The 16,583-nt window shown below is 45.5% G+C and overlaps 1 protein-coding gene across 2 annotated transcripts in view; it reads left to right on the forward strand.

The window, feature by feature from the left end:
* Positions 1-16,583, forward strand: part of cacul1 (CDK2 associated cullin domain 1) — a 173,743-nt gene that overhangs the window by 136,891 nt on the left and 20,269 nt on the right. For both annotated transcript variants that reach the window (XM_063072081.1, XM_063072082.1), the window contains one exon: positions 6,105-6,194. In XM_063072081.1, coding sequence (XP_062928151.1) covers positions 6,105-6,194 — 90 coding nt within the window. The remainder of the gene's footprint in view (positions 1-6,104; positions 6,195-16,583) is intronic.

The following is a 16,583-nucleotide window of genomic DNA, read 5'->3' on the forward strand; positions in this document are numbered from 1 at the left end:
TGATTAGGCTATGGTCAGATCAGGGGTTGCTGGATGGCGCAGCTCAAAGGCTCATAGCGCTACACTGCGCTATATCTCTATCAATATATCAATCCAAATTTTTACAACTGTGCTGGGGTATTATGCCTCTGCTACGTTTTTGGTAATGAGTTCAGGATCTCCAGGAAAATATTTTTCCTTCCATGAATTACCCTCAGTTTGGGCCTTGTTGCAAAATGAAGTGGATAGTACTATTTATTCCCTTTAGGCTCCTCATAATTTTTATATATCTCTACTTAATTCTCCCTTCAGATTCCAAAGCAAACAACCTCAGCCTATCTAGCAGTGTCCCTTCTAATTTGCGCAGGTGCATAGCCGTGCGATAACTGAAATATTCCTGCGCACGTAGCCTTTGCCGCACAGTTGGAATTTTAAAAATATGATGTCAAATAATTTTGAAATTCTGCTAATATAACTTCTGAATCTATATTAATATAATTCTGAAATAACCTGTCATTAATAATGTGTGATTGAGCATAATCTGTAAATTTTCTAGCTAATAAACGTACCGCAACCTTTACTTTGGAACATTTTGGAGCTTCAGTGTATTTACATTGTCAGTGTTGCAAGATGGCGATACCTTTTATTGAACTAACAAAGTGAAAAATCTGCTTGGATCTGTAAGTTCTGATAGCAATACTGTTCACTCAATGTGTGTGTAATCAGGTGGACAATAAATTTCCTGACAATGAGTTAAGAGAATGCCAAGCTTTTGACCTTATTGCTATTTCAGATGCAACCAATTTTGAATTTGGAAAAGAGTATGTTGTATGATTGACAAAACAATACTCAGCTACTATTATGAACTACAACAAAAGTGTTGCAGCAAGATTTTGATTTTAAATTTGTTGTTTCCGAAAAAGTTAAAACTGGTTCAATTAAGGTGTTCACTGATATGTTGAACTGCATTCTTAGAAATAAAGAATTTGAAGAACTGTCAATTCTTCTTGACATCATTGGAACATTTCAAGCTTCTAGTGCTCACTGTGAACATGGGTTCAGTCTTATAAATTCAATGGAATGTAGATGTTGTGCTGGTTCCCCCACTCCTCTCTGCCTCTCTGTAAAGACCCGTCGTGTTTCCTCATTTTTCTACACCTTCCTGTAATATCCTTTTGTGCCTTCCTCATTTCTCCACACTCTCTGTAACGTCCCATTGTCCTTGCCTCATTCCCCCACACCTCACTGTAATGTCCTGTTGTGCTTTTCTCATTTCTCCACACCTCCCTGTAACGTCCCATTGTCCTTGCCTCATTTCCCACACCTCCCTGTAACATCCCATTTTTTTTGCCCATTTCCCCACACCTTCCTGTAACGTCCCGTTGTCCTTGCCCATTTCCCCACACCTCACTGTGAGGTCCCATTGTGCTCTCTTCATTTCTCCACACCTCTCTCAGTGCCCCTGTCGTGCTCTTCTCATTTCACCACACCTTTCTGTAATGTCTTGTTGTGGTTTCTTCATTTTCCCACACCTCTCTGTGATCCCATCATGCTGTCCTCATTTACCCACACCTCTCTTTAATGACCCATCATAGTTTCTCATATCTCCACAACTCTCTCAGTGCCCGTGTTGTCCTTTCCTCATTTCCCCACACCTCACTGTAATGTCCCATCGTGCTTTCCTCATTTCCCCACACCTCACCGTATTGTCCCTTTGTGCTTTCCTCGTTGTCCCACAGCTCATTGTAATGTCCAGTTGTGCTTTCCTCATTTCCCCACAGCTCTCTCAGTGACCCTGTCGTGATTTCCCTTATTGCATTTTCTTAAATGCGTTATCTCACTTCCCTCGATTGAATTTCATTTAATACTTATTTTTCCAGCTGACCAGATCACCTGTATGTTGTCATTCTAAAGTATTCTTCCAGAATATCAACCATCTGGGCAATTTTATAATAGCTGATGTCCAACATCTTTATATCAGATATTTCTGCACTTCACATTTACTTTCATAGCAGTGGCTGCATTTCAAACTGAATGATTTGATTTTAGAGCATTCTGTGGTCTTCTGATATGTGATGGTGTAAATTATGTCCCTTTTATGAAACATGCATATGTTTCAAAACAGCTTGAGATGTTAGTCTTATGGGGTTTGCTGTATTTCATGAAATGATGTGAATAAATTTTCTTTGTCATGTGATTTGGACTGAGTTCAAATGGGGCAAAGCAGGTATGTCCTGTACACACGAAACAGGACAAGTCCAACCCAGCCAATTACCACCCTATCAGCCGACTTCCAATCATCAGCAAAGTAATGGAATGGATCATCAATAGTACGATCATGCAGCACCTACTCGGCAGTAACCTGCTTACAGATGCCCAGTTTGGGTTCCGTCAAGGTCACTCAGCTCCTGACCTCATCACCTCCTTGGTCCAAATGTGGACCAAAGAGTTAAATACCAGAGGTGAGGTGAGAGTGATGGGCCTCGACATCAAGGCAGCATTTGACCAAGAATGGCATCAAGGTGCCCTAGCTAAAATGGAGTCAATAGGAATTAGGGTGAAAACCTCTGCTAATTGGAATCATACCTGACACAAAGAAAGGTGGTTGGAGGTCAATCACCTCATCCTCACGACATCACTGCAGGAGTTCCTCAGGGAAGTGTCTTCGGACCAACCATCTTCAGCTGCTTCATCAATGACCTTCCTTCTGTCATAAGGTCAGAAGTGGGAATGTTCACAGATGACTGCACAATGTTCTGCACCATTTTTGACTCCTCAGATAGTGAAGAAGTTTATAACCGAATGCAGCAGGACTTGGTCAATATCCAGGCTTGGGCTGACAAGTACCACCCAAGTACCAGGCGATGACCATCTCCCAACAAGAGAGGCTCTAACTATCGTCCCTTGACATTCACCATCATTGAATCCCCTACTATCAGCATCCTGAGAGTTAACATTAACAGGAAACTGAACTGGTCTAGCCACGTAAACACCGTGACTACCAGAGCAGGTCAAAGGCTAGAAATCCTGCCGCATGTAATTCACCTCCTGACTTCCCAAGGCCTGTCCACCATCTACAAGGCTCAGGTCAGGAGTGTAATGGAACACTTGCCACTCGCCTGGATCAGTGCAGCTCCATCAGCACTCAAGAAGCTCGACACCATCGCGTACAAGGCAGCCCACTTGATTGGTACCCCTTCCACAAGCATCCAATCTCTCGTCCGTCGATTAACAGTTACAGCAATGTGTGCTATCTTCAAGGTGCACTGCAACAACATGCCAAAGTTCCTAAGGCAACACCTTCCAGACCCACGACCACTACCATCTAGAAAGATGAGAACAGCAGATACCTGGGAACACCACCACTAGGAAATCCCCCTCCAAGTCACTCACCATCCTAACTTGGAAACATATCGCTGTTCCTTCATTGTCACTGGGTCAAAATCATGGAATTCCCTCCTTAACAGCACTGTGGGTGTACCCACACCTCAGGGACTGCAGCAGTTCAAGAAGGCAGCTCATCACCACCTTCTCAAGAGCAACTAGGGATGGGCAATAAATGCTGGTTTAGCTGGCGACGCCCACATTCCTTAAGTGAATGAAATAAACAAAACAAAGTAAATTGCCTCTTCTATCTATAAATTTTGCTCTACGAGTACTGCTTTGAAATACGTATTTGCCAGTTTAGTGCCCCAGTTGGCATTGTCTCTTTAATTTTCACAGATTAGCAAAAAGTAAATAGTTTTTAACATGAGAATACAAACACAAGAAAATCTACAGATGCTGGAAATGCAAAGCAACACACATAGAATGTTGGAGGAACTCAGTAGGTCTGGCACCATCTATGGAAAAGAGTAAACGCCCGACATTTAGAGCCGGCCTGCTACCTGACCTGCTGAGTTCCTCCAGGATTTTGTGTGTTGTGGCGACCCATTTTCTATGCAGGCAAACCGGCTCACAAAATGGCGTGAGCGTCGGCAGAGAGGCCAGCCCCAAAATGACGCTGGGCCTTCTTCACCAGCCTGGGGAGAAAACCCACGCGCAGGAAGAGACTTTTGTAATGCACCTCTGATGTTATTTCTGCCCGGAGAGGGTGGGAACGGAACTGCGTGAAAGCCAGTGCCGCGAAGTTTGGATAAACTAGTCTCGGGTGCAGTTTACAGACTGCGTGTTGTTATTTCTAGCTCTGTGTGTAGCACATCGCTACGTTGGTGACCCCAACGGTCCAAACGGGATTTGGACCAAAGATGATCGACTCTTCATCTGTACATGCAGTTTCACTAAAACTGCCAACTTTCTGGACGCTGCGACCAGACATGTGGTTTGACCAAGCAGAGGCCCAGTTCCAGATACGGCAGATATCTTCGGATTCCACACGTTACTATCACGTGGTGAGCTCCCTTGACCAGGAGACAGCCGCGCAGGTTAAGGATTTCATACAGTCACCCCCGGAAGACGGCAAATATGCAGCATTCAAAGCGCTGCTCATAGTGACCTTTGGCCTGTCAAGGCGTGAGCGAGGTGCCCGCTTGCTGCACCTGGACAGTTTGGGAGACAGGCCGCCATCAGCATTAATGAACGAGATGCTGGCCCTGGCTGAAGGCCACAAGCCCTGCCTCATGTTTGAGCAGGCGTTCCGAGAGCAACTGCCCGAGGACATGCATCTGCTGCTGGCCGACGCAGATTTCAGTGACCCCCGGAAGGTGGCGGCCCGGGCAGAGATGCTGTGGAAAGTCAAGAGGGAGAGTGGGGTGTCCGTCGGATAGATTAACAAGCCGTGCGCCCAACAGCAGGTCAGACCAGGCCCGGCAACGGAGCGCACACAACACAGAGGCAGGAGTGAGGAGGCAAATGAACAATGGTATTTCTACCACCAGCGGTGGGGCACAGAAGCCCGCCATTATCGCCCGCCCTGTAAGTTCCCGGGAAACGCCAGGGCCAGCCTCTTGTACGTCTGGGACAAACAGTGGGGACGGCGCTTCTTGGTTGACACCGGAGCAGAAATCAGCGTCTTACCCCCAACGGGGTACGACACCCGCAATAGGGAGCCGGGACCCACCCTGAGGGCCACAAACAGCAGCACGATATGGACCTACGGCACCCGCACAGTGCAGCTGCAGTTCAGCGCCAGTCGATTCACGTGGGACTTCACACTGGCTGCCGTGGCCCAACCACTCCTGGGGGCAGACTTCTTGCGAGCTCACAGCCTGCTGGTCGACTTGCAAGGGAAAAGACTGGTCCATGCCAAGACTTTCCAGACGTTCTCCCTGGGTGAAGCCAAGTTGCCAGCCACGCACCTAGACTCCATCATGGCGTCTGACAACGAATTCACTAGAATCCTGGCGGACTTTCCATCGGTTCTGGCACCGCAGTTCACAGCAGCCATGCCCAGACACGGAGTACAGCACCACATTCCAACCCAGGGACCACCCACTTTCTACACAGGGGAACCGGCTCACAAAATGGCACGCACGTCGGCAGAGAGGCCAGCCCCAAAATGGCGCTGGGCCTTCTTCATCAGCAAGGGGAGAAAGCCCACGCACGGGAAGAGACTTTTGTAATGCACCTCTGACGTCATTTCCGCCCGGAGAGGGCGGGAATGGAACTGCGTGAAAGACAGTGCCGCGAAGTTTGAATAAACTTGTCTCGAGTGCAACTTATAGACTGTGTGTCGTTATTTCTAGCTCTGTGTGTAACACATCGCTACAGTGTGTTTTAATGTGAAAATATTCAGTTTATAGTAGTATTTAGAATGGCTGAATAGAAAGGTTACACTGCAGCCTTTTTTGCTGTTGCAATAGAAGTGCATCAAGCAATATTAAACTGATTTGAACTGATCTCTTCAGTACAATAGTGTTTCATATTGGAATCAGTTTACTGTAAGCATTTCAAGACAGCTGCAGTCTAAACTTCTTGGCATAAATTCATCTGTGATGAAGGAGATGCACCTCACTTTCATAAAGTGAATTAAAAATTCTAGCTTGCCAGTAAGGTCAAGATATGAATGTGTGTTTAAAATTAATATAACTGGTGTCTTTCACTCTGAATAAATATTTGGATAATTTACAATTTAAGAATAATGGTTGTCCTTTAACTTAATATTATCTTTTTAAAATTTGTTTCAGCTTTACTAATAGAAGCTCAGTCAACTCCATTTAAGATCACTCCTTCAACCATGGCAAATATAGTTAAAGGCTTATATACACTTAGACCTGGTAAGTGCCTTTTGCTTTGCTTTAAATAAAATATATTATTCAAGGCTTATTGAAGGTTTTTTACATCTTGAAGTAATGTTGCAAAGCATTATTCTGAAGCTCCTAATACACTACCCTTTACAATTGTGAAGTTCTTTTATTCCTTTATCTTGCACCCTTCCACTTTATAATATCTTTTTAAATCATAGTCTTATTTCCAGGGTTAATTTATTGCTTTCTGCCCTCAGGCGTCTTTTGCAATACTGCAAGTGATCATAAGATTGGAGCAGAATTAGGCCATTCATCCCATCGAGTCTGCTTTACCATTCCGTCATGGCTGATCCTGGATCACACTCAACCCATACACCTGCCTTTTCACCACATCCTTTGATGCCCTGACCTATCAGGAAATGATTAACTTCCACATTAAATATACCCACGGACTTGGCCTCCACCGCAGTCTGTGGCAGAACATTCCACAGATTCACTACTCCCTGGCTAAAAAAATTCCCCCTTATCTCTGTTCTTGAAGGTCACCCCTGAATTTTGATACTGGGCCCTCTAGTTCTGGATACTCCCACCACAGGAAATATCCTCTCCACATCCACCCTAAGTCCTTTCAACATTCAGTAGGTTCCTATGAGATACCCCCGCATCCAGTAAGTGTAGGCTCAAAACTGGCAAACACTCCTCATATGTTAACCTCTTCATCCCTGGAATCATCCTGGTGAACCTCTTCTGGACTCTCTCCAATGATATCCTTTCTGAGATACGCGGCACAAAACTATTAACGATACTCCCAAGTGCAGTCTGACTAGTGTCTTATAAAGGCTCAGCATTATCTCCTTGCTTGACTTTGGCATTCAACTTGGCCTTAGCAACCACAAACAAAAGTTGGTTAATCAAGTACACTGTATATTACTGAAGGGGTTAATTAGATAAAATATGTGTAGCTTTAGTACATGGGTCTTAATTTAAGTATTCTGTTTTGGCTTGTAAAGCTGAATGGTTTTTAGGCCATAAGATATAGCAGCAGAATTAGGCCATTTGGACCATCGAGTCTGCTCCACCATTTCATCATGATGGATCCATTTCCTTCTCAACCCCATTCTTCTGTCTTTTCTCCATATCCTTTCACGCCCTGACTTCAAGAACCTATCAACCTCTGCCTTAAATACACCCAATGACCTGGCCTCCACAGCCACCCGTGGCAATTAAATCTACAAATTCCCCATCCTCTAGCTAAAGAAATTCCTCCTATATCCATTCCAAATGGACTTGCCTCAATTCTGAGGCTGTGTCCTCTGGTATGAGATTTCCCCACCATAAGTAGCATCCTCTCTACATCCACTGTATCTAGGCCTTTCAGCATTCGATAGGTTTCAATGAGATACCTCATCGATCTTATAAATTCCAGTGAGTAAAGACCCAGAGCCATCGATCGTTCCTTATAGGATAAGCCTTTCATTCCCAGAATAATTCTTGTGAACTTCCTCTGGATCATAAGACCAGAAAGATGTAGGAGTAGAAGTAGGCCATTCGGCCCATTGAGTCTGTTCCACCATTCAGTCATGGGCTGATCTAATTCTTCCAGTCATCCCCACTCCCCTGCTTTCACCCCATACCCTTTGATGCCCTGGCTAATCAAGAACCTATCTATCTCTGCCTTAAATACACCCAATGACTTGGCCTCCACAGCCGCTTGTAGCAACAAATTCCACAGATTTACCACCCTCTGACTAAAGTAATTTCTCCACATCTCAGTTCTAAATGGATGTCCTTCAATCCTGAAGGTGTCCTAGAATTCCCTACCATGGGAAATAACTTTGCCATATCTAATCTGTTCAGGTTTTTTAACATTCGGAATGTTTCTGTGAGATCCCCCCTCATCCTCCTGAACTCCAGGGAATACAGCCCAAGAGCTGCCAGACGTTCCTCATATGGTAACCCTGTCATTCCTGGAATCATTCTCATGAATCTTCTCTGAACCCTCTCCAATGTCAGTATATCCTTTCTAAAATAAGGAGCCCAAAACTGCACACAATACTCCAAGTGTGGTCTCACGAGTGCCCTATAGAGCCTCAGCATCATATCCCTGCTCTTATATTCTATACCTCTAGAAATAAATGCCAACATTGCATTTGCCTTCTTCACTAACCTCCAGGTTGAGAAATCCTTTCTGATGTCAGCAAATCCTTTCTTAAATAAGGGGCCCAAAGCTGTTCACAATACTCCCAAGTGATGCCTCACCCAAGCCTTATAAAGCCTTGGCATTACATCTTTGCTTTTATATTCCCATCCTCTCAAAGTAAATGCTAACATTGCATTTACCTTCCTCACCACCAACTCAGCCTGTAAGTTAACATTTAGGGGATCCTGCATGAGAACTTCCTGCTTCTCAACATTTCCTGCCCCTCAACATTTCCTGCCCCTCTCGGCAACCTTCCTGCTTCCTCAGCACTGCCTGTCCCTCCACTTATTTTCATATTGTCTGCAAACTTGGCCTCAAAGCCATCAAATCCGTCATCCAAATCATTGACATTCAATGTAAATAGAAGTGGTCTCAGCACCGGCCCTTGCGCAACACCACTAGTCACCGGCAACCAATCAGAAAAGGCTTTCTGACCTCCGACCATTTATTAACACTCTGACCTCCTACCAGTCAGCCAACGCTCTATATGCTAGTAGCTTTCCAGTAATACCTTGCGTTTTTATGTTGTTAAGCAGCCTCATGTACACTTTGTCAAAGGCTTTCTGAAAATCCAAGTACACAACATCAACCAATCTCCTTTGTCTATCCTGCTTGTTATTTCCTCAAAAAGAATTCCAACAGGTTTGTCAAGCAAGATTTTCCCTTAAGAAAGCCGTAGTCTTTGATCTATTTTATCATGGGCCTCTACGTATGCTGAAACTACCTCCTTAACAATTGACTCTAACATCTTCCCAACCACTGAGGTCAGGCTAACTGACTATAATTTTCTTTCTTCTACTTCCATCCCTTCTTGAATAGTGGAGTGACATTTACAATTTTTCAGTTCTCTAGAACCATGCTAGAATAATGCCTCCACAATCTATTTCAGAATGCTGTGGTGTAGTCCATCTGGTGCAGGTGACTTACCTACCTTCAGACCTTGTCCTGTGGTCCAATATCTACTCTTGCCTCATTGTTACTCTTTATATATCTGAAAAGCATTTGTCTTCTGTTGTTCTTTTAAGTATCCCAATCCTCTAATTTTCCATTAATCTTTGCTCTATTATATGCATTCGTTTTTGCATTTTTGTTGGCCTTGACTTCCCTTATCAGCTACAGTTGCATCATCCTGCCTTTAGAATACTACTACTTCTTTGGGATGTATCTATCCTGCACCTTCCGAATTGATCCCAGAAACCCCAGCCGTTGCTGCTCTGCTGTCATTCCTGGTATTGTCCCCTCCCAAGCAACTTTGGACAGCTGCTCTTTCATGTCTCAGTAATTACCTTTACTACATTATATTACTGATATTTCTGACTTTAGCTTCTGCCTCTCAAATTGCAGGGTGAATTCTATCATAATATGATCACTCAGTCCTAAAGGTTCCTTTACCTAAAGCTCCCTAATCAAATCTGGTTCATTACACAACACCCAATCCAGAATAACTCCCTCAATGTCACAAAAACAAAGGAGTTGGTTGAGGACACAGGGAGTAATGGAGACAGGCTGACCCCTGTTGACATCAATGGATCTAGGGTTGACAGCTGAACAGCTTTAAGTTCCTTGGCATACACATCACTGAGGATCTCACGTGGTCTGTACGTACCAGCTGTGTGGTGGAAAAAGCACAACAGCACCTCTTTCATCTCAGACGGTTGAAGAAATTTGGTATGGGCCCCTAAACCCTAATAATTTTCTACAGGAGCATAATTGAGAGCGTCCTGACTGGCTGCATTACTGCCTGCTATGGGAACAGTATTTCCCTCAGTTGCTGGATTCTGCAGAGAATGGTGCGGACAGCCCAGTGGTTCTGTAGGTGTGAACTTCCCACTATTCAGGACATCTACAAAGACAGATGTGTAAAAAGGGCCCAAAGGATCATTGGGGACCCAAGTCACCCCAGCCACAAACTGTTCCAGCAGCTGCAACTTCCGGGAAACAGTACCGCAGCATAAAAGCCAGGACCAACAGGCTCCGGGACAGCTTCTTCCACCAGCCCACCAGACTGATTAATTCACGCTGATACAATTGTATTTCTGTGTTATATTGACTGTCCCACTGTACATACTATTTATTACATATTAATATAAATTGCATATTGCATATTTAGACGGAAACGTAACAAATATTTTTCTTCTCATGTATGTGAAGGATGTAAGTAAAAAATGTCAATTCAATTCAATAAATACAAGCATGATCTACCATCTTATAGGCATTCTACAAATCCTTACTCTTGGGATCCAAAATCAGCACCAACCTGATATTCCAAATCTACCTGCATATTGAATAACATTGCCCTTTTGACATGCCTTTTCTATGTCCCAATGTAATTTGTAGCCCACATCCTGGCTACCGTTCAGAGGCCTGTATGTAACTCCCATCAGGGTCCTTTTACCCCTGTAGTTTCTTAACTCTATCCACAAAGATTCTACTTCTTACGATCATCTTGTCATCTTTTTGGTCCCATTGAAATCAGCATGAGATTGTGTAACACATTTTTGTGGTGAATTTTGTGGTGAAGTTGATAACATGGTATCTAAACTTGCTGTGAAAATTCATTGATTTTGACAATCGGCTGATGTTACAGTTGAGTAGGTCGATTGTCACTTGCTGGTCATAAATAACATATTTTCCAAGCAACTCCCACCAGTGATTTTTTTCCCCTTTACCTAATCTCTACTAAGATGGATTCAACATTCTGCTCCTTAGATCTTGTATCATCTCTCACTATCGCCCTGATCTCATCCTTAATTGAGAGCGCCATCCCACCTCCCTTACCTTCCTGTCTATCCTTTCATATCACCTGATATCCTTGGATATTTAATTTCCAATCCTGTCCACCCTGCTACCACGTTTCTGTAATGGCCACTAAATCATACCCCTTTGTACCTATTTGTGCCACAATTTCACTGATCTTATTTCGAATGCTACAGACATTCAGATAAAGTGCCTTTACACTCATTGTGTTTTTAAAATCTTGTAATCATTTTCTCTTTGGCACTCGACCTTGCTTTACTTTTTTCTTTTTTATCTTTTGCTTTGTCTTTATCTTTATCCACACTCTTTCTCTTTTACCTTATCCATACTTCTCCAATCTGTTGAACCCACCCCCATACTATTTACTATTTAGTTTAAAGCCCTATCCATAGCCCTAGTTATGCGATTCGCTAGAATCCAGGTCCCATCACGGTTCAGGTGGAGCCAGTCTATTGGTGCAGCTCCCTGCTTCCCCAATACTGGTGCCAATTTCCCATGAATTCAAACCCACTTCTCCCACACCAATCCTTGAGCCTCATATTTAACTCTCTAATCTTCTTGATGCAATGCCAATTTGCACGTAGCTCAGGTACTAATCCAGTGATTACCACTTTTTTAGTTCTGCTTTTTAATTTAGTTTCTAGCTGCTCAAATTCCCTCAGCAGAACCTGTTTCTTTGTTCTACCTATGTCATTGGTACCCACATGGACATGACAACTGGTTCTTGCCCCTCCCACTCCGAATTTCTCTGTAGGTCAGATAAGATGTCCTAAACCTGGGCCCCAGACAGGTAACACAGCCTTCAGAACACTCTATCCTCACGACAGAAAACTCTGTCTATTCCCCTCACTATACTATCCTCAATTTCCACTACACTTCGCTTCTCTTCCCCCTTCCTACAGACCCCACTCTCATCCACACGGGGAGCAAGAATCTCAGACCTGTTGGACAATCTCAAGGGCTAAGACTCCTCCAGCACTGTCTCTTGGATCCCACTACCCACTCACTCGCAGTCACACCCTCTTGTCCCTGACCACGAATCAAATTTGAGGCAGCTAATCTAATGGGTGTGACTACCTTCTGAAACAGAGAATCCAGGTAACTCTTGATGTGCCACAGTGTTTGAAGCTCAGAATCCAGGTCATCAACTTGGAGCCTGAGTTCCTCGAGCAGCCAACACTTGCTGTAGATAAAAGAGAGTCGAGCGTAGATATAGAACCAATACAAAATGACGCTGGAGATATTATAATGAGAGATTCAGATGTGGCAGAGGAACTGAATGCGTATTTTGCATCTGTCTTCACAGTGGAAGACGTCTGCAGTATACTGGACGTTCAAGAGTGTCAGGGAAGTGAAGTTTGTGCAGTGAAAATTACGACTGAGAAGGTGCTCAGGAAGCTTAATGATCTGAGGTTGAATAAATCTCCTGGACCTGATGGAATGCACCCTCGGGTTCTGAAGAAAGTAGCTGGAGAGATTGTGGAGGCATTAACAATGATCTTTCAAAAATCAGTAGATTCTGGCATTGTAACAGATGACTGGAAAATTGCAAATGGTACTCTGCTATTTAAGAAGGGTGGGAGGCAGCAGCAAGGAAACTATAGACCTGTTAGCCTGACATCAGTGGTTGGAAAGTTGTTGGAATCGATTGTTAGGAATGAGATTACAGAGTACCTGGAGGCACATGACAAACCAAAGCCAGCATGGTTTCCTGAAAGGAAAATCCTGCCTGACAAACCTACTGCAATTCTTTGAGGAAATTACAAGCAGGATAGACAAAGGAGATACAGTAGACGTGGTGTACTTGGATTTTTAGAAGGCTTTTGAGAAGGTGCCGCACATGAGGCTGCTTAGCAAGATAAGAGCCCATGGAATTACAGGGAAGTTACTAGCACGGGTGGACCATTGGCTGGTCGGCAGAAAACAGAGTGGGAATAAAGGGATCCTATTCTGGCTGGCTGCCGGTTACCAGTGGAGTTCCACATGGGTTGGTGTTGGGACCGCTGCTTTTTACGATGCATGCCAATGATTTGGACTACGTATTAATGGATTTGTGGCTAAATTTGCCGATGGTACAAAGATAGGTGGAGGAGTGGTTAGTTGAGGAAACAGAGAGTCTGCGGGGAGACTTGGATAGTTTAGGAGAATGGGCAAAGAAGTGGCAAATGAAATACAATGTTGGAAAGTGTATGGTCATGCAATTTGGTGGAAGAAATAAATGGGCAGACTATTATTTAGATGGGGAGAGAATTCAAAATGCGGAGATGCAAAGGGACTTGGGAGTCCTTGTGAAAGATGCCCTAAAGGTTAACCTGCAGGTTGAATCGGTTGTGAAGAAGGCGAATGCAATGTTGGCATTCATTTCTAGAAGTATAGAATATAAGAGAATATATGGTCTTATAGATGTGGTCACCAGGGACCACAATGGGATCCACCAGCTCCCTCATCATACAGCTACAGCATATCACCTGATCCTGCAACATCCCAACCTTATTTAATTAGCTGCAATTTCGTGACTTTTTATTGAACTCCTACAACAGCCTTACCTGATTCTTACCTGTGCCTCCCTGCCAAAGCCTCAACTTCCCCTCCTACACTGGTCCACTCACACAATGGCTGCTCTGCTTTGGTCCTGCTTTACTTTTATTTGCTCCTGCTAATGAATCGTGAATCGATTGGTCCGCCGCAAAACACTACTTCTTTAACATCCCCCTCCCCCTCCCTCTCCCCCCTCCCCGCAGATGTTGCCACCCTTCTGGCACCAACAGAGCATGCCCACGATTCATTAAACCTAACCATATGTCTTTAGAATGTGAGAAGAAACCCATACGGTCACGGGGAGAACATATAGACTCCCTACAGTCTGTGGTGAGAATTGAACCCCGATCGTACAGCCTGCCACCAGACATTGGGGGGCAATTTCTGACATATATGTTACTACTTTCTATTTTAGGATTAATTTCCTTGTGGGCATTTACAGGGACAAAGATTGGTATAATTTTATGAAAAACTACCCATAAATTCTGACAAGCAACCAATGTGCAAAAGCAGACAAACTGCAAATGGAAGTAATACTGACAATGTAAGACCTTGAAAGTGAGTTTGTAGATTGTAGAGTCAGTTAAGAGTGCTGGTGAATAAAGTTATCCACGTCGGTTCAGGCACCTAATGCTTATATGTTAATAACTATTCCTGAAGCTGATGGTGTGGTATCCAAGGCTTCTGTACTTCTTCTCAAGCCGCATTTTAGGTGTAGCCCACAACAGTTTCAGAAGGTATCTCTCTTACGACTTCTCAAGGGCATCTGGGGATGGACAATTAAATGCTTGCTCAGCCTGCAAAGCCCACATCCCTCAAATGTAAAGGAGGAATGCAGGAGTTCCAGAACTGTCTTTTGATATCATGGCATCATCTGCCTGAGTGCGGCAGGCAGCCGTCTCCTGACCGAGTGCGGCGGGGGGACCGTCCCCTGACCGGGTGCAGCGGGGGGATCGTCCCCTGACCGTGCGCGGCAGGTAACCGTCTCCTGACCGGGCGCGGCGGGGGGATCGTCTCCTGACCGGGTGCGGCAGGCAGCCGTCTCCTGACCAGGCGCGGCGGGGGGATCGTCTCCTGACCGGGTGCGGCGGGGGGGGGCGTCTCCTGACCGGGCGCGGCGGGGAGATCGTCTCCTGACCGGGCACGGCGGGGGGATCGTCTCCTGACCGGGCGCGGCAGGCAGCCGTCTCCTGACCGGGCGCAGCGGGGGGATCATCTCCTGACTGGGCGCGGCGGGGGGATCGTCTCCTGACCGGGTGCGGCGGGGGGGGGGCGTCTCCTGACCGGGCGCGGCGGGGGGAGGCATCTCCTGACCGGGCGCGGCGGGGGGATCGTCTCCTGACCGGGTGCGGCAGGCAGCCGTCTCCTGACCAGGCGCGGCGGGGGGATCGTCTCCTGACCGGGTGCGGCGGGGGGGGGCGTCTCCTGACCGGGCGCGGCGGGGAGATCGTCTCCTGACCGGGCGCGGCGGGGGGATCGTCTCCTGACCGGGCGCGGCAGGCAGCCGTCTCCTGACCGGGCGCAGCGGGGGGATCATCTCCTGACTGGGCGCGGCGGGGGGATCGTCTCCTGACCGGGTGCGGCGGGGGGGGCGTCTCCTGACCGGGCGCGGCGGGGGGAGGCATCTCCTGACCGGGCGCGGCAGGGGGGATCGTCTCCTGATCAAGGGTGGCAGAGAAATTTAATTGACAACCTACTGCAAAAATGTCCAGGACTTGACAATCAGAGCTGCATCTTCCTGCTTCATTTTGTCAGAAATCTGCATATTCGATGATGACAGTACCTTGTAGCATGGCTCTGGTTTGAGTTAGTGTGGTGTGTAACATCTATAGCAGAGGAGGCAATGATCAGCCTGTAATAAAAGAGAACTTTTCTGCCACTTTAACGTTCAACAATTTATCAATATCCCAGCGTAATCACTGACCCAAAGCTTTACCTAGACCAGTCATCCAAATACTGTAGCTGCATGAACAGGCCAGAACCTAGGAATCATATGGGAGTAGTTCTCCAAAAAGTTTTCAGCATCTACAAGGCACAGCTCATCATATTTTTGAGTAAGGTTCATTTGTCTGGATGTATGCAGCTCCAACCAGGAACAATCAGAGCAACACTATATATCAGAGAAAGCAGTTTACTTGATCAATACTTCTTCCATCATGCCAGGTCTTTACCATTTACACCACTGCTCTAAGTATCTTGACATCTTTAAGCTACATTATAGAATTTTGCCATGGTTATTACAGCAACACAGTTCCAAGAATTTTCAAATATGAGGAAAACAACGGCGGGGAAAAGGGATGCTCTTTGGGAAAGGCCAAGGGCAGCAACCGCAGGGGAAAAGAGATGCTCCTTTGGGAAAGGCCAAAGGCAGCAACCGCAGGAGTAAAGGGATGCTGCTTTGGGAAAGGCCAAGGGCAGCAACCGCAGGGGTAAGGGGATGCTCCTTTGGGAAAGGCCAAGGGGCAGCTGCGGCAGGGGATAAGGGAACACTGCTTTGGGAAAGGGCAAGGAAAGCATTTTTAACGGGGGACAAGTGGATAGCTGATGACTTAAATGAGTATTTTGCGTCAGTCTTCACTGTGGAAGACACTAGCAGTATGCGTGATGTTGTAGTGTGTGAAGGAAGAGAAGTGGGTGCAGTTACTGTTACAAGAGAGAAGGTGCTCAAAAAGCTGAAAGACCTAAAGGTACATAAGTCACTTGGACCAGAGGAACTGCACCCTAGGGTTCTGAAAGAGGTAGCATTAGAGATTGTGGTGGCATTATAAATGATCTTTGAAAAATCATTGGACTCTGGCATGGTGCCAGAGTCCTGGAAAATTGCAAAATGTTACTCCACTCTTTAAGGAAGGAGGAAGGCAACAAAAAGGAAATTATAGACCAGTTAGCCGACCTCAGTGTTTGGGAAGTTGTTAGTCAATTGT

Source organism: Mobula hypostoma, chromosome 19, assembly GCF_963921235.1.
Source record: "Mobula hypostoma chromosome 19, sMobHyp1.1, whole genome shotgun sequence".
In the NCBI taxonomy this organism is placed as follows: Eukaryota; Metazoa; Chordata; class Chondrichthyes; order Myliobatiformes; family Myliobatidae; genus Mobula; species Mobula hypostoma.